At 41.1% G+C, this 24,794-nt stretch overlaps 1 protein-coding gene across 3 annotated transcripts in view; it reads left to right on the top strand.

The window, feature by feature from the left end:
- LOC116426601 (protein turtle homolog B) overlaps positions 1 to 24,794 on the top strand; it is a 494,638-nt gene that overhangs the window by 10,181 nt on the left and 459,663 nt on the right. For all 3 annotated transcript variants that reach the window (XM_076369765.1, XM_076369764.1, XM_031975758.2), the window contains exon 2: positions 1,786 to 2,518. In XM_076369765.1, coding sequence (XP_076225880.1) covers positions 2,413 to 2,518 — 106 coding nt within the window. In that variant the 5' untranslated portion in view covers positions 1,786 to 2,412. The remainder of the gene's footprint in view (positions 1 to 1,785; positions 2,519 to 24,794) is intronic.

The following is a 24,794-nucleotide window of genomic DNA, read 5'->3' as shown; positions in this document are numbered from 1 at the left end:
TTATTATATTCTACAAATTTGTACGATTCATAAAGTCGCAATAAACTCTAATTTATTAACAGATTTCTTACTAATTTAGTAAACTACGGACTATTTTGTCTATGAGAAACTTTATTTTTAAAGAAATCACTTTCCATTCTGTTTTTAAGTATCTTCATTTGCTACGTTTCATTGGCTACAATAATCCAAGGGCGCAAAATAAGAATTCTTCCAAATTGTACCAACTCAGTATCAAAATAAACGTCAATCTAACTCTCTACTACACTTTCATCGTCCATCATTCCCCCAAATTAGTTCCATTACCACTAATACACCATCGTTTAATCTTCCACCATCAATCACAACCGCCACAATTTTATCTCCTCGCCGAGCACATGAAACCTCCGTAAATTCAAACGGCTGAGTCTCGCAGAGCTTTCGCTTTCGAAAAAAAATCTCGGCTCGCGAGTACTGGGCAAAAACCAGGCGCGCGCGATTACATCGAATGCGTATCGTCAGCAAGGGAACGGTTGCTCGGGGGTGTTCTTCGCAGTGAGTTTCCAGCGGCAGCAGCGTGGCGGACGCGGGGAATCGGTATTCGTAGTGAATGCGAGGCAACGTGCGCGCGAGAAACGAGAATCAGCAAAATAGGATTCGCGGAGGGGCGAAAGAGAGAAGAGGCAGGGGCGTACGGCGCGTGTTTGGGCCCGCCGGGGGTTGGAAACACGGTGACGGGCGCGGAACGGCGACGAAAGACGACCGGAGAATGGGGAACACGAATGGTGGGCGCGATCGACTGAAATTCGCGTGTTCGCAGACGTTCGTATCACAATATTGGACCGGTGCGTCGCTACGCGCTCGCGTAACTAGTTCTCGGTGAGCAAAGGCATCGCGAAAGCGTTGACTTTGTTTCAATTCCTCGTGTTAATAGCTGACGATTTTCTTAGATGTATTTAGGAATTTTTTGATTTTCTGACAATTCTTGTCGCTTCGCTGGTGAACGTTCGTTGCGGATACAACCTAGGAGCGTCAATTGCTTTCTTATTTTTCTGTAATTGGACATCGTGTAGGAAAGTTTAATTACTGGAATCTTTATTTGTTTTTGTATCCAATGATTGGAACACTGCGGTTTTAGGTTACACAGTTGTTGAATAGCTGGGAATATTTTTGCGAATTTTTGTTTGCTTGGATGAAATTAAAAACAAATTTCGACGCATCGAAATATAATATTGAACGTTGCCGAGCAACATGCTGCACGCTTTGTTCGAAAACCTTCCGCCATTCATCGCATTCAGTTACCCATAACGTTCGTTCGTGCATTCTAATACGAAACGTCACGTCGAAAAGCGAAACGACATCGCGGTCAACTCAATAAAACGCGAGAAGTCTTTCTGGCCAACACAATACAATTGAACCACTTGACCCGTGCTGCCCCCAGAATTCTCCGCTTCTGCTAACGATCAGCTCCAATAGCTTTCCCACTGTTTAAATAATTCGCCAAAGAATCTCTTCTCGTCTCAAGGAATCCCAATAAATGTGTCCACCATCGTCTTCTCCCGCCAGCGTGGCAGGCTCCTCGAATCCCAACGAGCCTCGCTACTCCAAGCGCAAAGGGTTAATTAGAACCGCTTTTATCCGCGAGTGCTTTTCGCGATCGCGTCACGTGGACCGGCATCAATTGGATTCCATAAAAGCAACTCGCATCGGTTGGTCTCATCCTCAGTCCGCCGATCGCCTCGCGAAGCGCTATCAATCCTCCATCTTCGTCTTATCGCGCAGCGTTTAAGCCGATTTTTCTGTTCGAAGGTGCTGCCTCGAAGGACCACGTCGAAGGGTAGCCGCGTCTCCGCGCGAAGGAAGAAGAGCTAGCACGCGGCGGTCGAGTAAACCTCTAAAGCTCTGGGAGCAAGAGAGCGTCTACTACCGCGTTGACAGGCGGAGCCAGCGTGCCAGAGGGAGAACGAGAAAGCCCGGCAATCGACAGATGAGAGTTCGAGTCGCAGAAAGTGGTTTTCAAAGAGAGTGTGAGAGAGGGTCGACGAGAGAAGAGAGGAAGGAGAGCAGGTCGACGCGAGTTAGCCGGGTGAAAAGAAGCGGAGGAGAGCATCAGAAGCCCCGAGCCGGCTAGAAGAGGAACCTCCACTTCTGTGTCTGCAGCGGGAAAAGAAGAGCTTCGAACGGGGAGGGTTCGCTCGTACCTCCTGCTTCGCACGAGAGAGAGGAAGATACAAACATCCTCGAAGTGTAAAGGGAGAAGGACAACACGTACCCTCGACTGGTGAAGGGAGAAGGATACACGCGTTCTCGACTGGAACAGAGAGAGAGAGAGAGAGAGAGAGAGATAGACGGTCCGACAACCGTGTATGCGTCAGGACTACAGCTCGCCGACGTGACTACGAGTGACGTGACGTGACGTGACATCGAGGCGTCGAGATGCTCCGGGATGAGATGGCCGCCTACGTTCGCGCGCTTCTGTCGCTGCTCCTCGTCCTCGCCGCCGCCACGCGGAGCCGGGCCAGGATCACCAACCAGGAGATAGGTGAGTGAACAGCAACCGACTTTCGCACTTTTCTCCTCGAACCCCGTTCTTGTGTCACGAACACGGTTCGACTGTCGGCGTATCCACGCGTGTTACGTAAGATCCTCCGCCAATGCTGCGAGTCGATCGGGCCAAGGCTGAGAGAGTCACTTCGGATGCGAACGATTTTCTACGGTCGGGTTCAGCCGTCGACACGTTCCCTGATGCGTGCCGGGTGTCTAGATTCGACGAGTGAGAATTAGCTTTGTTGCTTTCGGGACAGGATGAGAGTTAGCGGAGAATGTAGCACTTTTCGAGAGAGCGATACATGAATTTGTTTATGAAAGGATGCTATATTTACTTTTTCTTTATTGCAAGTGGTAAATTAACGTTTTAAATTGGCGTTGAGAAATAGTTTGTAGAAAAATGTGGAGATATGACGAACTGGGCAAAAATGTGTGAGTTATCGTGTACTTGGAGATAAGGGAAGATTGCTTTGCTAAGATCATTTTATATTTTCACGAGTCTTTTACTCGTGTTAAGCGTTTAATCGTGAAAAATTAGTTGACTTGTCAATTAAATTAGAGACGTTATTATTTTATTATTTGTTTATTTCAGGATTGTTAGGTTATCGTAATACCGAATAAACTGATTCCGATCATTATTGATAAACTGAAAATTCAATGTGCGCGTCTCATTTTTGTTAATTTTATTTGACTGATCATTTATTTAGTACAGTGTTTTTTCGTAACAATCCAGTAATTCGGATTTATTGAGAAATATGTGTTTTACACGGCTCGATGTAAGCGGAGCAAGCGGCGAACAAGAGGAACGATATTCGATAGCTCGTTGAACGCGAATCCTCTTTTCCTTCTTGAACGCATTACATGGATTCACCAGCATCGCGTGAACTGTCGGTTACACGCGATTCTTTGTCGATAGTTTGGGCCGCACCGCTGGTAATGCTGAAAGTACATGAGGTTGACGTTGAATTGATAATGTACTACGTGCTGCTTTGTTGATCGTTGTTCATCGACTGCTTCATAGTGGATATACCGTATTGTATGCTAGCCAGATAGCTTTATCTCACGTTTGCTTATCGATGTGGGTTAACTTGCCAACCTTTTTTTTTAAATATGTAGAAGCATAAGTATCAAAAGTGAAGTCATTTGTTTTACGTGGACAGCAATTGATTTTACATATATTCATTCTTTTCACACGTCTTTGCTAGAGAAAACATTTCTACTTGTGTAACTATTGATGATTGTTTCTACTTAAATTTATTTTTATATTTATAGCAAATTAGTTCACAGTTCAATAATGCCGGTATCAATTTATATTGCAAGTAGAATTAGCGGGCAACAACTAGATAAATATTATCAGTGAAATTACTTCTTGGCCAATTGTTTATTTGAAGTTTGTAGGAAAGAGAAACTAATGCACAGAAGTCCTTATATCGTTTTTTCACTAATTATAAGATTCACGTGGATTTTTATCGAATTATATCAAATAGGACTTTTTATTTTAGTTCTTCACTTAGAATAATTAAACCTCGCGCAATAAAAATCAAACGAATCCGTTTCTGAGATAAGGAAGTAAATTTTTTGTTTCACGTTTCCACTTAAAGGTGTTCAACATTAAGATATCATCGATAACCAGCAACACTCGGGCACAATTTCTTCCTTTTAGTTGCGAGCGATACAGATGGACAGGAATTTCGCGTGAACGTAACGCATTAGGTCCACGATACATTTTAAATCGATAGAGTTACAAGAGAATATAAATTCCCGGCTGCTTTGCATACCGTTCGAGTTAAATTATCAGCGTAATTGTAGCACTTTAACATTGCTTTTTGATGTTGTATGCATAATTTACCTGTAATCGCTTCTTATCATTTCGCATTACGCTAAACGTGCTATTCAACTTAAGTTATACACGCAAAATGTGTTCATAAACGTGCTACTCGAGATGATGAATACAATAGATTTCCTTTTTCCTGGCGGAGAATTTAATATCATTAAAGGGAACAAATATTTTTTTTCGGAAAATAATTCAGGGCAATATTGTCTGTTTTAGAAACTTGTTTCTGTGCTGCATGTTCTTATTACCGTGTAAGCTCCAAAGCGAGCGAATTTATTAAATGCGCAGCGGCATTCAAACGATCCAAGGTTGTCAGGGAGCGGAAGTTAGTTAAACAGACCAAGAGACCCAAGATGCTTAACTCCGCTGTTTATTTGCAGGAAGTTTGCACCTCTGGCTCTAACGTTCTCGTTCCCAGCTCCGAAGTGACTCGAAATTTGAAATATTCTCCAGCGACCTTGAGCTGAAGTCCGACAGAACTTCAGATAGAATTTGCTACCCTTTTTAAAATTTCCAGTTCCCTTCAAATTACACATGCTTTCTTTCACTTGTTTTACTTAATCCGTCAAAGAAGAAAGAAAAAGAATCAATTTATATTTCTGTGTAACTGTTAAACGTACAGGTTCTATTTACTCCGAAACATTCATTTCAAATTATTTAATTTTCTCTTCATGATTTCTGTTTGAATAAATCCTGAATATTGCCCGTGACAAACGGAAAATTTCATAAATACCAATTAATAGGAAATTTTAATGATAATACAGAAACAAATAACTGAAGTTTCCATTGAAAAAGATAGTCTAAATAATGGGACGGAATTAAGATAGGAGAGCCATTTAATTCCTCTATTCACGATATCGCAAAATTCGGTCTGTTAATAAACTGTATCCGTGAAATAGGAGCTTTGTTTGCTTTATGAACTGCCGTTTCCGCAAAAATTGTTCCCGCGGTATTAGAGTTTCGGTGGAAATCGTTCGGCCGTGATAATGCAATTTCTCTCGAAACAGTCCGTCCGTTTGAATAAAATTGGCGGGCGAAATTGGAAATCGGTGTCAACTTGTGGCTCCGAGGCCCCGACGGGCTCCCGATAATTCCGTCGAACAAATAATCAACCGAAAAATCAATTTCGAAGCTGACCGTATCGGGTAATGCGCGCGTATCACGTGAAATCTAATTAATTATCGTATGATGCGCGGCTGTTCGTCCGCAATCATCGTTTCTCCTCTGGCGTTCCCGCGCAGCGCGGCGGTGTGGGCGCGTGTAATTATGCCAGGTGAAACGGACGCCGTCACAAAAGGCCAGAAAATTCGTGTACGTGTTGCGACGCAGCTCTGCAGGGATATCAAAACGAACCTGCCAGCCACGCTCGGTTCTTTTCTGATCGAATTTAATCGTGTCGCTGTTTACCCATCGGGGGATTTATTGATCAACTCTGGCCCTATTGGGCCGCTTATTAACGTTTACACGGGCCATATCGACGCCGCTTGTGAATTACAAATGCCAGGCCGTTTCGAATATAAATTTTACTATTACGTTGTCCACGAAATTTCAAAATTCGAGGTACATGCAACCCGCAGGCTATTGTTGTGAAAATAATTTGTAAAATATTTCAAGGTTTTTGGTTTTTTGACTTTATCTGTTGAAAGGAAATTTATTGTAGATGAATGTTTCATTTGAGTATAGTAGATAATTTTGTAGTGATGTAGTAATATAATTGTTAAAATTATAGTAATATTGTTTGTTAAAAAGTAATATAATTGTATGAAACCGTCGCGCTGTAGGAAGGTCCGAATTATTTTCCGAGATTTCGAATGATTATACCTTTTTAAAGAAACTCTGCGCGGGATAACGAAGGTAGGAGAGTTGGAATGGGTACGTTTTACCTCTGCAGAATACTTTATAAATTAAAGTATATTTTAAACTTGAAACTGTCGTATCGGCAGAGAAGTGGTGAATTTCTGGGAAGCAAGCGAGTTTATGGCGAAATCTGAATGTTCCGTGTCGTTCTTCTTAAAATTCCAGTTTTTAAGATATTGAGAATCTTTTATTTAGAATTTCATGAGGTTTCTTCTTTTGTGGCAAGTTTTTTCATTTACTTATGGATCACCTCTCTTCGGAGGAGAATGTTAATGAATATACTTTGAGTGGTATGTTCTTTGAGTTGGTACGTATCCGTTGAGGATTCATCAGCTTCTTTATTCCTCAATCAGAGAACTTGGGTATTTGGATTCTGAAAAGTTTCCAGTATACTTTTCAAACTGACTTCGGCAATCAACTCCTTTTCCATGAAAGGATCCTCCAGCGAAATACGATTAATTGGAAATAATTTTTATTGGTTGCACGGCTCGTAATATCCGCACACTCCGAGTAATATAACGCGACACTTGAACACGTATAAGCATTTCTTCGCGTCGCATAAAAGTTTAACGATCAAGATCCATTTTCTAGATAGTGGAGATGGCGACTGCAATTTCGACTCCATTCACACTCAATAATTTTCTGGATCACCCCGTCCGACCAACAATCTACAAAAACTTGCATTTAAAGTCTACACAATATACGACCCCGTTTCTATACAGACGGAGCTGAACGCTTTTCAACCCGTTGCCAAAAATTTTACGATCCGAACAGCGAACGACTTCCCTCATTTAAAGAAAATATCTCTGTTTGAAAAATCCAAATAGTGGGTCATTTTTAATTGGATGCTCGTGATATGTGATACTTTATGAAAATATTTTGAAAATTTTTTGATCGGAATTAGAAGACGCCCTTTCAGAAGTTCATTGATTTATTAAACAGTGTTTTTAATTCATTCAAATGAATATTTATTTCATAATAGTTTATTAAATAAATTCTTATTTTTCAACACCTCATTTGTAGATCAATTATTTGTCGTTCGTAACAATTATTCAAAGTATTGTAGTTACCTGTTCAATTAATTATCGATTCATTACCGGGGGCTCATATTCTTTACTTTCCAAACACATTCCCCTGAATTTAACAAACATATAAGACGCAGCATTGTGGTGCAACAATTAACATTCCACCTAATGAATTATCTTAAAGTGTTTCACTTTTGGAGCTTCATTAACCTTTGCCTCGTATTATGCCAAACTCATGATGACGATTTGAAACAGATTTGAAGAAACATAAACATTGCTTAATTCTTTTGAAAAATATTCTTCTTCTACCTATTTTGCAGTACATACATAATTTAAGTACAAGTTTCCTTTTGTAAGTAGTCATCGATAATAGCAGTCATCCATAACACTAACAATACTAAATGATGACAACTACTTAATTTATATTAATAATAATATAAACTTAAAACATAACCTCTTCCTTTTCAATAAAAATAAATATATCTCTAATTCATGAATATTAATATATTATCACATTGTGACAGCGTTCAACGTGATGTATGTAACCTTCGTCCTCTTCCAAAAAAATTTCATGGTTGAAAAAGGGGCAAGATGGATCGGCCACGTTGGCAAACGAACTCATTGCCATCGGAAAAAGGAGTTTGCCCCGAATCGGTGCTCCCACAGGTGCCCTTGGCCTGGGGCGCAGCTTTAATTTCTTTTTGTTCCGGTTTATTTACAGGGAATGATCCATTGTGCGCCGTTGCAGCTAATGCGCAAATTGAATCGACTAGCGGCGGAAGCCGCAGAGTATACCGACCGCGTAATTTCGTTGCTCGCAAGCGAAAACGCGGGGGTTTTTAACTGGTTTACTCATTGCGGTTCTAACGAGGTCGTGGCGTCAGTGCCGTTTCCATGACACGGACAGATTGGTCGTTGCCGGTTATCGGTGCCCGGCGACAACGCAAAAGAGATGCGCGGCAGCCGATTGTTTGGCAAATGATGCCGCAGCCGCGAATCGGGCCTGCCTCTCCCGTGAGAACACATGGAAACCGCCTTTGATCCGACTAATTCGGTGACCGCAAATGGCCGCGACTCGATCCAATCCGCTCGGCCACCCTTAAGACCGCGTGAAACGCGCTCGTTAATAAGGCTGCGGCTCCGATGAGCCATGATTGCCGGCGGGTCATACGTTTGCGCCATTCAAGCCCGGATCAACGGTCCTTTCATCATGAGTCCCCTGTGTATACTTGGTTCCATGGAATTGATTGTTGTGGTTATGAAACCGGGGATTTCCTTGGTGAATGGCCGGGTTTCCGAGAATAGAATCAAAATTTACCCTCTTCTGATACAGTTGGGTTCGTAAAAGTTGTGGTGTTTTGCGGAAACAGATTGGTAGATACTAGTGTGAAAGGTGGGATTAAGGTTAATAGAGGTATACATAGTGTTTTGCTTCTATGATTATGGTGTTTATGTTCCTCGATATTTACTGGTAGTTTAACTCTTTGAACTCGAGGGTTTCGGAGCAGAGCCATTTAAAATTTGTCATTACAAACTGTGAAATTTCATCATTAAATAAATTATAAGATTTATATCTGTAATCGACAAAAAATAGTAAAATACATCTATGACTTTTCTTTGCATGCGCGTATCATTTATTTATATATAAATATGCTTTTTCTACTAAAATTGCTTTGAGTTATAACTGGTAATATTAACGAGAAAAAGCTATGGGTGCTCAAGCAAAAGAGTTAATCTTCTCTCTTTTATGTTATTGTCGCTCGAATTTTCTGCTGCCTTTAATCCGTTAACCATGCTAAGGGCTCAAATCGACGAGAATGGTAATGAAGAAAATAGATGTACATTAAACGCCGAATTAAAACGCTGATCTAAAGAACTATTCTCCGTTCACGGAACAAAGTGCAATTCTCCCACGGTATCGCTAAGGAAAAGAACTTCGAAAACTCATGCCGCGCGCAATTATTCACTGCGCCGTAAAGAAAGTAATCTCTCGCTAGCTCCGCCAATTCTTTACAGCGTTCTCGCTCCCCCGGGGAACATTATCAAAGTTGTTCAACCGCTGTGTATCGAAGCTCGGTGTCGTAATAATGGTTGGCCGGCAGGCGAAAAAAAATAGATGAGTACTGGAGCCGAGCAAGACCAATGAAACTGGCGTGTTTCGCAGACGAATTAAAATCTTAAGTGTATTCTTATCGTGGACCAAGGGACCTTACACGATGACACAGTAATTCAGTCGAGACTCGATTGAGATGCGAGATAGCGCGGGACCGGTTCACTCTTTCCGATCCAATATATGAAAATGAAGAGATAGGAATTCAATTTCTTTTAATCTATTTTCAATGGAAAGTACTAACGTTCATTCTATAATCGGAAGCATATAAATTATAAAACATAAAATGTGTTTTCATTTTTGCATATTTATTTATGTTTTGAGTGATTATAATTCGTTCTAATAATAGTATTAGTAATAAGTAATTGCATGGACTGATGTTTCCTCACACACTATTTCCATTTTCATTAGCTTTGTTTTTATCTTATCTCTTAAAATTTCTGATATTTATTTGCGTTTAATAATTGTTTAAGGTAATGCTTTTGAGATTAATAGTAATATAAATGAATATTCAAATACGTAAAACGTTTTTCGGAGCGCCAAAAGAATGCAGCAACCCGATCTCCGAAGGGTTAAATACGAAGACCCGAATCAATCGATGTGTTATGCACGGCCCAGCGGACGATAAGCGACGCACGGCGTGTTTTATTTAATGTTGAAGGTGAAACGGAAGTAATTACGGCTCCACGAGACGTAAAGGACGGTCCCGTTCGTTCGTTCGTTCGACGTGGCCCGGCGGGGAGAGGGCAAGGTCTGGGGCTAGCGAGTCGAGAGAGTGCGGTTAACGGGGTTAAGGCCGAGAAACCGAGGGAGTCGAAGAGCGGTACAGAGAAGGGAAACTGGTGCTTGATTGAGCAGGTGGTTAGACAACTTGACCGCGTGAACACAAACCGAAAGCATTTCGGTAATTAAAGGGTCGATTAAAATCGCATCAACGACGGGGGCAGGCGTTAGTAATAATTAAAGTGCCGACGACTCCGTCGCGAGGACTCAGCAACACGACACACGCTTCGACGCCGATCAATTTCACGCGACGATTAATCGCGTCCAGTCGGATCTCACGATTCGATGAACGTTGGCACGATGTTTGCCGTTCCTTTTTCGCGCGCCCCTTCGGCATCGCGCTTTTATCGTTCAGTGAATTTAAACGTGAACGGAAATTGATTTTTAATGATTGATTATTCGGTTCATGATTTATTTTGAAATTATACTCATTACTGTTGCTCGATTCAAGATCATTTGGTGGATTTAACACTTTGTGGGTGATACCATTTTCAACATAAACTTAAACATTCATTTTCTTGGAGACGTATTAAACGAACTATATTTTATTGGGTGTATAATATACAAGAAAGATAGTAAAGCAATCGTTAGGAAGAATTTTGACTTTTTGGTTATGCTTTATTCAGAAAACTGTTTCGACTGCACAAGAGTTTTGTTGCGTGTTTACTTGGCAGTTAAAATGTTAAAAGGAATTTTGGGTTGACTGTGAACCTAGATCTATTTAAATACTTATTTATTATCATTTCATCTTGTACTATTTGTTATATTGTTTTATAAATTAACCGAATACTGATAACGTGTATCTCTGTAAATTTCTTTCTTCCATACACTAATTGTAATTAAAATTACAATAATTATCATTGATTTTTTTATACAATTGCACAATTTCTTTCCTTTTCTTCAATATTTTCTATTTCTTACCATATTTTCCAATACCATCCCTACCAACGAACCATTCTCCGCAAACTCCGCTTCAGTTTCCCGTTCCTCCAGCAATCATCGTGCATAACAAGACAATTAAACCACCCTCGCCCAATTCGTCACCGTAGAAGCATTAACTTCATGGCGGTCATCTCGGTCGAAGCGACGTGCCTTTATACCGTCGACGCGGACTCTCCTCGCTCGTCGCCAGAATTTTTCCCCTGTACACACATAGCCGAGCCGTCGACCAACTTGCAAATTACTTCAACACGACGCGGCACCGTGTCGTTGGGGGTTAAAAGGAGGGAGACGGTGCGGTGTGACGGTGTCGAGATCATCGGGGTCAGAGGGACGAAGCTTTTTGATCGTAATCTTTTAATTACGCCAAAAGAGGGAGAAAGGGGGGCAGGCGCTTTTAATCCGTCAGCCCGGAGCTCCGCAGAGAAAGGGGAGAAAAAAGAGAAAGAACGGGGGTTGTAGGGAGGAAAAGGGGTGGAACTCGTCCGCGAATATCCCGCTCTTGTCGCTCTAATAGAAACCGTGACTGCGTCGTGAAGGAGGCGCTATCCACGTCCCGATCTAGAATAAAGACGGTCCCGGGCGCGCGGAATGGAAAAAGCGCGCGCGTAAAAGCTAATCCAATTAATTCCTCTGTTCGCGGACCTCAACGAGCTAGGAGCTCGGGGGTGGGTCGCGAGGGTGGTGCATCCTCGCCCGTTACAGTAGGCGAGGGTACAACGCGGTGGCAAAAAACTCGTTATTTCCATGCAACTTCAGTCGTTTGGCAACTCGAAACCCTTGGCACCCGCACCAAGCGTCGCGCTAGACTTATTTTTCGCCGGTGAAACACTTCGTTCGGCTTGTACGAAACTTCCTGCACCCCTTCGGGCGTACCGTCCCACCCATTGCCAACTGGTTCGGCAAAAAAGCTGTCGCAGTCACCTCGGTAAACAAACCCCTTCGATGCATGCTCATGTTCTCGTTTCCGCGTCGCTACGCCCCCGTGTTGATTAATCGCGAAATTTGTGAGATAACATTCGAAAAATTTGATATTCCGCTGGTCTGTCTGTAGTAGAAGAATATCATATCATAGACATGTTCACAATTATCGTTCATTTAATAATACGACACAACAAAATTCTGCACTTCACGAACTAGTCATTTATCCGACTATATTCTGAATTATCATGTATTCTAGAAAAATTTCGGTATTCATTATTAAGAAAACAGCTATAACAGCACTGTTACTTGAGGAGAGAGGTAATGGCGGAAGAAGGAGAAACTGGTGGGTACGTAGAATTTTGTAATTAAATTATACATGCGATCGTTGTGTAGCCTGTGTCATGTTCAGCTAGCTATCCAGATGATAAACAGTTGCTGTGCTGCTTTTATTAAGCGGACACACTTCTATTAAAATACATGTAAATAACCTGAACACGTTGGCGATGCGACGACCTTAATTCTCGCAGCGGTTCCCAACGTCGATAAACCTTCGCTATTCACTGGAAATTTTATCGAGGCCGGCCTCGTTTATTAGAAATCCGGCAACGTTACTGGATGCACAAAAGCGCCTTCTTTCCAATCTTTGTCACATAAACGATCTTCGCTTGAAGCTATGCCAGGAAAGTCTAATTACTCGTCCGCTTAGTAACGTTTTCTGTTTCTTGTTGCGCCGCGGCGGGAGCTTCTCTTTCGGCCGTGTTTACCTCGGTTCCGCGATCGCGGCAGGAAACTTTGATAAAAATTATGATTTTATAAGGGTTTGCGCTGGCCCCCTTTGACAGTTATAATAGCGCGGGTCGGCGCACAAAACGCGGAAAGTTCGGCGATTAAAGTTTCGTCGGTGTGCTCTACGGCTGGGTATAAGGAAAATATGCTGCGGTTGGGATAGTCTGGACACGGTTTATCGAGAAATTGTGATTAAAGTGTGGAATGCGGGAATGTTGCTTTGATTTGGGTTGGTGTTTGGTATCAGTAACAACTGCGAATGTGACTTGTGTTTGGAAGGGAAAATATAATGCTATTTGATTAATTTATATTTCACTGAATATATACGTGTGAATCGGGAATATAGAACACTCAAATAAATGAATACGATTATTAATAATAAAACAAGTAATGTTTAAATGTAAGGAATTATATAATAGCGACACATAACATTTATTCATACATTTTATTCCCCTTCGCTCACATTGATTCTCGCATTCACGCTTCTTAAAAATATCCTAAGTTATGCTGAAAACCCTAGATACTACAATATCTTTTTCAGTTTTAATCGATAGAGAAATTAAACAGTTGCAAATCCCTTAATTTTGCGAATTTCCCCATTAACTATATTTTATAACATTTTTAAAAGAATAATTAATGGAACGATATAAACGAAGATTGGTATTTTCAAATTTTCAAATAATCGTGGATTTCCAAAATTTCTACCGTCTTGCATTTTCACTTTAATTCCTTTCGAACTGTCACAATATTCTAAATTTGTTCAGTCCCTTACGAAAAAGCATTTAAAAGGAGCTCCATTTTCTCGAATCTTCGAGCAATCGTGCCCCTTTAGGGTTAAGAACGTTTAGGCGATGAAAACCCAGTCAGATTTACAGGTCGACCAGCACAGATGTTACACTTTTCACTTTAACTCACGCGAAAGGGAACGCGTCTCGCGATCGAGACTAGCCGAGTCCCCGAACTTGGCCCATAAAACCCACCCTCGAGCCGGGCCGGAGAATTTTTATCGCGTTAGTAATCATAACTCGCGTTCACTTGCGCCCGCTATTAATGGGCAATTGAACGGCGGTGCCCGTTGAGACCATAAAACGCAGCCACGTTCGCGATCGCGGCTTCTACGGCCGCGACAACCTTTCTACGTCTTCCTTGCTGCTTATTTTCCAAGTGTAATAACGTATCGTAAAATTTTTCGGCCGAGTGAACGGCCGGTCCCCGGTCTTCCCGTTGACCACAATCGGATACAGCTGGCCGCATAAGTCATTGTCGGCCGCCTAGAGTTTCAGTCGTGAACACAGCCGGCCGAATGGTGCAAGTAAAGTCGTGCCACGGTTCGTTGCTTCGAGACCTATTCGGCGAAAAGTCGCGACGAGATTGGTTTTAACGTCGCGAAGGAGGAAAAACACCTCGTTCCCGTTTGTTATGCATTCCGCTAACTGTTCCGAACGATTTTGCATTTATGGCTGAACTTTCTCGTCGATGATTCGACTCTGAAACTACCCTGCTGCAATAGTGACTAGGTTCTAATATATTAGAAAAATAATGGGGGTGTACATGCAGACATTTTATGTAATTTCCACTGTGTTTTGAATATTTATGATTTTTGACATTGTTGAATAGCGGATCTGAAATGGATAACTCTAAATCGTTTAATAGTTTCTCATTTATAAATGACTCAGTTGAACACAAAAACTTTGTTTTTTCCGTGAAAAGAAAAGGGAATTGCAATAACGTTGCCTGGACTCATCTAACAACGTTTCATTCATGAATATTTAATCAAATAAAATTTAACAATTTAATTTCTACAAGAAAATCTTAATTATACATATCTAACAAACCCAAGAAGATTAGCAGGTCCATCAAACCAGCACGCCTCGATTATCATCCCCTAAGTCGAACATTTCAGAACCTTCGCGAGGACGGTTCTTCGTTTACCATTAACTGCGGCAAGTATCATAATTCACACGCCGATTTTACCTTTGGTTATTCCCAGGTGGAATTGGCAAACGTATATTTCATTGCCCCGCGGCGCTGTTCGTTTCAGAATCACTGGTAATTTCGGTAAAATATTTAAATAAATAGAAAAGCCGCGGAACGCCGCTACGTGCGGGAATATTTGGCACAGTGAATTCGCGTGTTATTAATGGATTACGCGGCGCGAGACGTGTCGGGTATATTTAATTGCTGTTATTGTTCAGAAAGAAAGGAATTTCGTGCGCTTGTACAGTGCAGCTCTCGTGTCTCATGAAACATTCTCCAAGTTAAAGATGCACAGGAACAAGGGGAAACGTCCATTAGCGACGCTCGACTCGGTAGTTATGGCAACAGTGACGCCTCAGTTTCGGTACGGCCTTGTTATTGGCTAAGTCGTGCAACAAAGAACGCAAGCGGAACGAATTACGATGAAGTGAGATGTATTGTCCGACGGAGAAAAGACGTCGCCTGTCTTAATCTGTTAGCTACAGCGGGACTAATCGCGAAGTTAAACCTCTGTACGGCAAGGTTTGACGCGGTGTGGATATCATAAATGTAGCACTACGATTTGAAACTGATAGAACTTTCCACTGTGCAATTATGTTAGATTAGACTATAATGTGTACAACTATCGATGACAGAAAGAATTGTACCTTTATAGTGCCGTACCGATGAAAGAAAAATGATACACACAAAAGTCACTATAAGTGACGTACAGTAGCTAAAAGGTTAAAAGCTAAAAAGTCAGGATGACAAGGGGACATTTTCACTCAGAATGTTCGGTCCGCCTCGGTCTACTACGCATGGCCCTTATTGGTTGCGCGGTAATAACAAAGAACGGAACCGAGGCTGTACACGACGGAGTGAGATGTAACCATAGAAAATAAAATTCATAGTGCCGCCAACTTCGTTCTTTATCGTTACATCTCACTCCATTGCATTTGGTCTCGCTTTTGTCTTCTCTTATTGCCGCGCACCAATAATGACCATGCGTAGAAGACTCTCTAAAGAAGTCTCTGACTTTTTAGTTTTTAGGACAGCCGACGTCTTTTTCTGTCGGAAAATAATACTTACCGTTTGTTCCGCGAAAGCTGGCGCTTTGGTCTCATTGCTCAGTTTTTATCTCTTTTCGTGTCATTTTCAATACCAATTTGCTATTTATCAATACGATTACACTTAACCAATTAAAACTATAAACAAACCATATAGCGAACAACCCCTCTTGTCCCTATGCCGTCTCGAGTGACAGGTAACGTGGCGGTTTTTTATGTTTACCGAACACCGACAACACAAAGGCTCGATTACTATTAGAGCGTGTAATATTAAATATCGGATTTTTCGGATAAAGGGAAACCTTATTTGACGCGTTAAAAGTTGTTTGTTCAATGAAAATATACTCTATTCGATTCGATACACTTCTGCCAACGTGTTTTTAGTGAATATATTCGTTGTTTGAAAAAGATGATAAGCTTTCGATGAGCTCTTACTTGGCAGTCAAAGTACTACCAGGTTAGATGGAAAACAAAGAAATAAGGACAACAGGAGCACAAACATTTATGAGTAAGAGAAATCTGACGTTTCATATTACACGACCTAATGTTTCCTGGAAGGACCGAGATGAAGCGTGCGGCCGATTCCCCTTGCCCTTGTGCACTTTCAGCTCAACGGTCGCTACCACGGAGAAAAGAGGCAAACTGTAGAAATATCCCGCGATTTCACTCGGCATACGAATATCTTCCTCGTCGATGGAGTCGAAATAGGACCGTCCGATGGAACACTCGCGGCGACAACAGCAAATGAAACTCCCCGGCCGACGTTCCCGCTTCGTGAAGGAATCTTCCCCGAACCGTGGTTCCAATGAAAACGGAATATAAATCGCCAATGGATGGCAACATTTTTTGATACGCGAACACGACGAAACAGGAGAAACCCGTGCGCAGTGCACTGACGAGCACAATAACAGCAGATAAATGCGAATCTCAAGTTTCGTTGCGCTACGCCCCGCGACGGATCGCGGGTTCCGGAAGAACATTGAAAGTGGCGTTCCAGTTATTCGCTACTTTATTAATTTCTATGGAAATTATTATTTTCGGGTGGTGAAGATAAATGTCTGTATTGTTATTTTAATATTATTCATTCATGTCCCGAGTTATAAGTTTTAAAGTGCATTAAATGATGCATATCATCGTTTTCTTCTTTACAAAATTTATAAAATTAATTATGTAAAATATTATTAACGCATTGCTTGAATCTAATCAAATTCCTTAATCTGTTAACTGTGGAATTTAGTTTAAAAAAATCTCACGTTTTGCGCGCAATAAAGTAAAAAAATGAAGTGTGTACTTGACAAATGCAGGACGAATGCACCTAGGGTATGTTCGAATAAAAAACCAAAGCAAAACAAAGAAGAATTGCATGTTTATCTGACAAAATAAAGAATTGATTGTTGAAGGAATTACTATCATTTCACGCTTTAAGATGACGTGTATACACGTCAAACGCAGTTAACTGGCTTTTATTGTATTTAAGTTGGAGATGGAGAGTACGATTCTATATGAAAATACAAGCCAATGAAATTGAATACAGTATTTCAGTTTTAACTGTCACAGGAAAGTGCCCTGGATAAACAAAATTATTCTACGTTACGAAGTTCTTCAATTGTGTCACCGGTAATACTATTCCCTATGTATTCGTATTTCGTGTATATACCTAACAACGTATCGACAAGTGCACCATAAACAATTTCGGCGCGAAGGTATCGATAACCGATGGAGCAGCGCGTCGTCTCCAAAAAATATCGCATTCTACCAGGACGATTTTAATATCACTATTTTAATATCGTCGAGCATTGAATGGCCCCATTGTATTTCGCGTGCTACGCCGCGCGGTCGCAATCCCCGATGCGATTTCCTCTTGACGAAGTTATTTCCTTTTCGGTAAATCAGAATGGAACGCGGCGGGAACGTCCGCCGATATAATATTACATAATATAAAATCTCCCTTGCGCCGCGCGTTTCGCGATCCCGCATTCCGCGCGACGATGCGCGCGTTCAATCGACGTTTCATGCTCGTTGCCTCCGACCCGCTCGCGTTTCCTGTTCCACTGTTCGAAAGAAGGAGCTCAAATATTTTGAGAATTTTGAACAATCTCGTGTACCATCAAGCATGTCGATTGTGCAGTTAATACGCGGATTCGTGGAAAGTTGGCCAGGTTTTACGCGTGGGAAATACGAATGCGCCAGAACGAACAGCGAGCGAACGAGTTCAAGGAGCGTTCCAGGGCGGAACTGGATAATTGGTTTGTTCGTAGTTTAACTTCGAAAAGTAAATGTAATTTTATTTTAGTGGTAGTATCTTGGAAATTAGTGTTCATTGATTTTTTTATAGACTTTTGGTTTAGCTTCTGTGGTTTGGGTATTTGCTTTGATTCAGTAGAGAGCGGAGTGGATTCGTACGTGGATGGAAGTTTTGTTTAGATAATAGTAGATGTCCAAGTAGATGTAAAGTTGGTTACTAACATGATTCCAGCCGGCCTACGTCTGAAACGGGTAGAAAGACAAGGGGGGACAGGCACGCGCGACGTACGGCCCGATAGTAATGGCGAAATTAGTTTCGGCATATCTTTGTTACTGACCGAGTCGCGAGCTGAGGTGGAGCGTGTGGTTGAATCCCCTTGTCCCTCTTCACTTTTAAGCCACATGCCGACTGTGATCATGTGAGTAATCAACTGTATCTACTAAAAGATCAAATTAATTGAAAGACAATCCGTGTTTCTCGAATTTATGAAAGAATACTAATTTTCTTATTGTTTCTAGTGGCTCTGCAACTCAATTTATCCTATTTGAAATTTATTAATTTGGAGGAATGATTGAAGTATACAGACCATTATTTTTATTTGAGTTACGTAGGTTTGATAGTACATTTTTTAGAATTCGATTAAATACTTTTTGACTAAATTATGGATTCCCTTTTGTTCAATCTTTCCTTTGTATTGCAGGAATTTTTGTATTTGATTGGCAAATATTTGAAAAAACGCACGAATCGAAGGTAGCTCTGCGAATCCTATATTTGTCGTTCTCAACAGTGAATAGTTTTGTAATTAAATATCGGCATCGGTCGGGAATAAGAGCCGGTGACTGAAAGCAAATTTACATTGATTGGGAACCTGGGGTACGTTGAAAGCACAGAATGCAGAAATTTGTAAAAAATTTCATTGTATTAACTCTTTTTCGTTCTTCGATGACGATGAAAATGGAATTTGGGGGTGGGACAAACAAACAAAATTGGTTCAATCTTATGCGGCGACATTACTATTGTTACCAGTACTATTCTACACTACTGCCAATATTAACTTTAATAGATAATTCTTTACTCTTTGCTTCGCCACAGATTCGAACAAAATTGTTGAAATGAAATAACTTCTCTCTATACTTTACATAAAGAAAATCAATATAATACCATAGATATTTTTATTTAAACTAACAAGATACGACGTTACATTTATAAAGTTAATAATTCTTCCCAGTTCCATTACTTCGATGTTTCATTTAGAAGATTTGCTACATGCAATAGATTATTCCTAATTAAATCGTCACCGAGACACATAGCGATAAGGAAACTGTTAAATCACATTACTTCCATAAAATGCTTTCACCAAACACGTAAATTATCTATAATACATATTTCATTACATTCTATTAAACGTACAAGCCTCACATTCTATATCCTCCGCTAAATAGCGTATATAATGAAATATTGTTGAGTATTAAGCGGACTCAAGCAAACGTGTCCGAATTCTCGCAAGTTACGTTGTAATATTGAGCACAAGTTGGACTTAATCCCTTTGTTATCTATCATGCGGTTCTTCTGTGTTCCTGTTATCCAGACGCTTCCTCCGTTTCCGTTCTATCGTCGAATTAACCCGTTAATCTTCTTGGAAACCGTTTCGGTAACATCGAAACCCGCTCGGATACAAGCGACAGGGAATAAACACCGAAACAGTTGTGGGATACGTAACGGAGACACGTAACGATCGTGATTGAGATCCCCCTCCCTCATGCCTCCACCCCTTTCACCCCCTATCACAGCTAAAAACGGTTTCCGTTGAACTTATCGAGCAGGAAACTTTTTCAATCGACCTCTCTTGCTTGGCTCCTTCTTCTCGTTTCCTACCGCGAGTTTAACGATACGATCCGCGTCGAATGCCCGGAAACAGCGACGCCGAGCTTCCATGTCGTCCCGTGGCCCCCGGGGAGCGCAAAACGGGCGCTGCGCCGCGGAGCTGCGAGTAATTTGCGGTACTCAAAAATTGCGTAGCTGTTTTAACCTCTTTAAACCCGTCGCACATTATCATGTGCACTGTTTACTATGTGCTTCAGTATGATGAAATACTGGTTCATGCAAAAAATTTTGACGTTTTCTGCACCTATTTAACGAAAACGTTCTTTTCTTCGAAACAAGTAACATCTGTCTTTGAAACTATGATAACGTGTATAAAGGACACTTCTTTCTTCGTTTTTGCTTTGTTTTGGTGTAGTCAACGAACAGTTTAAAACTCTTCTTTTTACTTCTTATAAGAAAATGTCGAAACTTTGTATCAACTCAGTATTAAAACTATGATAGACAACCATGTGTATACCTTTGCTTCGAACCTATTTCTGTCAGAAAAGTAGTATACTACCATTATTTATTTATTATATAAGGTTAAACGTACCGACGCTTTCTGCAAAGAGAGTCATTATTAGTATATACCTACATTTATTTATATACTATTTGTTCTGTATAAAAGTATTTTACCACATTTGCATGGATAGATGGTGCATACGCTTTTAGACTAGACTGCCAATGAATAGTTAATCGATATTATCGTATCATTATATTATTATTATTTTTTATTATTACTATTATCTACTATATTATAATATATTTACTTTATATTTGACGTGGAATACGTAACATCAAATTTGGTAGTGAATATCGAATTTTATAATTTTGCTGTGTCCAATACCCAGGGTAAATTGAGGAATAAAATGTAATGATTAATTGTTTAATTTTCGTTTTTTATGAGGGCAGAAAGTGATCCTGAATTTTTGCCTTACAATATGTAATACTTGACCTTCGCCATCGAATTATGTTTAAAAATATTGTTGAGGTGAACGGGGTCAAACATTAATAGATATACGTTTAGTGGTAATTCTAGTTTTTGATTTATTGCTTTGATATATACAGTAGACGTTAGGTATTCATTTTGATTGATATTAGGGCATTAAAGAAATTGATTCTTGAAAGCCCTCGCTGAGTAAATGAATCGCTTCTTGATACGATGGAAGTTTAAGGTAACCAAGATTTATAATTAAATTGTAGTTCAGATATTCGTTTCCTTTTGAGTAATAGAGTAATAAGATCAAATAAATTTTCAATAAGGGAAATAAATTTTCAACGTGTTATTACAATCTGTAATAAGCTTTTATCGTTTGAAAAAAATACAGAAGAAAGAAATTCAGCTGGACAACCTGTCGGGCAAGTCATGTTTAATTCGATAAATAGATGGTAACAGCGGATAACGTTCGATTATTAATTAAAGTCGACCATTCGGGTTAAATGTTCGTGTAAGCATGGTTCTTTAATGTAATACTCGTATGTGTACGTCAAACATGTATTCATGTAAATTGTTGATCGCTAATATCCTGAATTGTTTATGGCGCGTTAACAGCAAACTGTACGGTTTGGAGATCATGTGAATATATTATCAAAGGATCTATGTACTGATAATCGAGGTATCGATGATCCGGAAATTCTGATAATCGGTGACCGGATAATTGGAACTGCATTGTAAATATATAATATCGTAAAACGAAGTGCACAATCCTGCTGCTCATGTAAACGGTATTTTATACTGTAGGAACAAAATCTAGTAAGTTTTTCAGTATTAATTAACAATTGTATTCACCGAGAAGCCACTCTTGGGTATCTGAATTCCATCGAAATTCTTATTAGAGAAATATCAAAATAAACTTTCCCAATTGAATTTCATTTATGACTGTAAAAAGAAATGGCAAAACCTTTCTTTTAGCTAATTTTTATAATATATCTAATGGGTTCTCTTCGATATATTTTTTGTACTTCACTCTGTGGAAGCTCCGGTGTGTCGCGGGAAACCAAAATTAGGCATTACGATTGCATATCATTGTCGGTAATTCACAGATAATACTTGATTCGATAACATATAATGTGTTATAATCTTCAGTTGTCACTAATTTATCTACAATCCAACTTAATCCGATTACAGTGACGCTCAATTAATAATTGCAGGTAGAATCGACTTGCACTCGAATAAAAGTTGTATTTCAATCATTAGTCACGTATTCCTACAATCAAATTTCATTTTCCCTGGTACCGAGCAAAACATAAGAAAGCTGATCGACATGTAACGCGTTAATGGAACAAAAATTTGCCGGAATCACGGCTAATACCAATCACGAGCGATCCAAATCTAAACGTGGGGGCTCATCGACTGGTTCGACAGTCAGAGTAGCGTTAGAAGTTACAACGGTGTATCAGTGTCGGAGCTGGATTGGCATCCGCCAGCAGAAGCAACCGGAAAGCTCTACTGATCGTTGCGCTTCGACAAAATCCGATCAATCGTTCGCTCCTGCCACCCATTTTCCAGGCACTCGGTTCTCTTGTAATTAGCTCACGGCTTCGGCGGGCCAGAAAGAGAAAGAGAGTGGGGGGGGGGGGGGGGGGGTACGTTTATTGGATTCCTCTCGCCGCGATCGCTCGTCTTCGCGATGGATTCCTCTCCGAGATGGTGGTCCGATGATATCAAAGAAAAGGTACCAGGTCCGGATCTTCTTATTTCGATTGATGCCGTTTCGATCCACTTCCCCGTTTCATTCCCCTTCTGTTTACCGTTTGAAATTTTCATTGGCTTCCGATTAATGGAATGCGCTAGCAGGCCGAGCCTCTAGCCGCGGGACTCCTCGAACTATCCGCAGCCTCCTTTTCATCGCGGTTTCAACGGGACGGTAGTATGAAACGAATAATGGTACCGATAAGCATTCTTTTGTGGGCGAACAGGAGTAACGGAGGTCTGGCGGAATTTATGGGAACTGCGGACATGTTTAATTCGCTTCGTGTGATGAAATCCTTCGGTTTTTATCACGACCAACTTTTATGGGTACTTCGACTCTTGGTAACGTGTCTTAGGGTATTCTGATGCGATTAAGTTGATTGCTCGGTTATAATTGCTCTTTTTTAATACTTTGTGTTGTAAGGAGTACAGGGTTCTTCGCTTTGGAATTCTTTGAAGTGTTGTTTGATTTAACTGTAGTTTGATATATTATCTCCTTAATTTGTTTGACCATATTTGAATAGCTTTAAAATTTAGTTACGTATGATACAATAATGATATTACGAGTTAAAATAAGGAAAATAGGTAAAATACGTAGCGACTGGAATAAAAATGAAATTTAATTTATTTGAAATTAAATGCAGTTCTTATTATCATCCATACATTATTATTAATTTAAATATACAACGTTTCACGTACATAATCGCGTAAAAAGGGAGGTTTCCACGTTCCACATTGCACAGCGCAAACGTTGAGAAGAGTCTTTATCACGCCAGAAACATCAACAGTGTGGTCGGAAAAACGAGATGTTAAAATGTGGGGAAAGATAATTGTAACTCGAGACGAGTGGTCGTAAGCCTCTCTTGCAACACTGCATCAGCGCGAGGCAAAACTGCACGAAACACACCCGTCAAAGACGTCTCCGGCTCGCCGGCGTAATGCCCGGGCTCTTTTTGGCTGCAATTAGCCGGGGCTCGCAGCAACAATGGAGTGCGTTTATTGGATTCCTTGGGGCGCAATCGTTCCCGGAAAGATTTCCGACTCGTTTCTACGGGACCGTTTCTCGCGGAAGCAGCGCTTGTCGGAGTGAAAAGGAGAACGATGGTTCCGTGGTCCACTCTAGGGTCGAAGAGAACAAAGGTAGAAAGATCGAGAGAGGAACAGTATAAAAGGAACGCAAAGGAAACGAAAATAAAGGACAAAGGGAGGGGAAAGGAGAAAGAAGAAAAGGGAAAGGAGAATAAGAAAAAGAAGTAGAAATCTAACGTTCGAAGGGACAAGAGGAGGAAAGACGTAAAAAGAGAGCTCGTCCGACGATCAGGGTAGCAATGGGAAAAAAGGAAATGCGACATTTTTACCGCCCCGATATACGAAATGGGTTACGATCAATTGAACTCGGTGATATTGAGAGGTACCTGCCGCGGAGGAATGCGGTATATCGGTGATACAAGGCGGACGAGGGAAACCCGATGTTCATCGAACCTTAAAATACGTCCTTATCATATTGGCCTGCCGGGCATGCGGGGCTACCTCTGCGACGTCTACGCTGCCCGACCAACCTCCGAACCAATCCGGAACAACCCCCAGGCCCGGTTCGCCGCTCAACGTAGAAACTCCCGCGCGCGCGACGACTCTACGCACAGCGAAACGAGACAAAAGAATGCAATTCGAACGTCGTCGGTGCTGTTGCAGCCTTTTGCATTCACTCAACCGACTCGCTGCCCCTCGACCCCTCCTCCTTGCCCTGTTCCGTTTAACGTCGGTGTTCTGCGAAACGTACGATGCCAAGAACCGAGCAGAGCTGCTTCTGAAATATTTCCAGGACTGGGGGTGGCGCTGTTGCGCCGAACGAACACTCCCTGCAGACAAAAGGGCGCGGGGGTGGTGGGAAACGCCGCCAGAAGAAAGTGCCGGTGAAAGTTGTGGGGTGCGCGCAGGGACGGAGCCGGCGGAACTCTAACAAATTGTCATTTGCAGAGCGCAATACTCGTTCCGTCCGCACAATAATCCCGCGCGACGTCGCCGCTCCCGGCATGTCCCGTGAAATCCTTGTGTTGTTCGAAAAATGTGAGGAGACCACAACCAACGGCTCTCTCTCTCTCTCTCTCCTACTCTCGCGATTTCTCAGTTACTTATTTCCTTATTCTCTTATATTTTCAAAATCTCACAATGTTACTCTCACAGTCTTTG

Source organism: Nomia melanderi, chromosome 8 (assembly GCF_051020985.1).
Source record: "Nomia melanderi isolate GNS246 chromosome 8, iyNomMela1, whole genome shotgun sequence".
Taxonomy (NCBI): Eukaryota; Metazoa; Arthropoda; class Insecta; order Hymenoptera; family Halictidae; genus Nomia; species Nomia melanderi.
The sequence above is the reverse complement of the archived record's forward strand: the minus strand, read 5'-3'. Positions and strand labels throughout refer to the sequence as shown.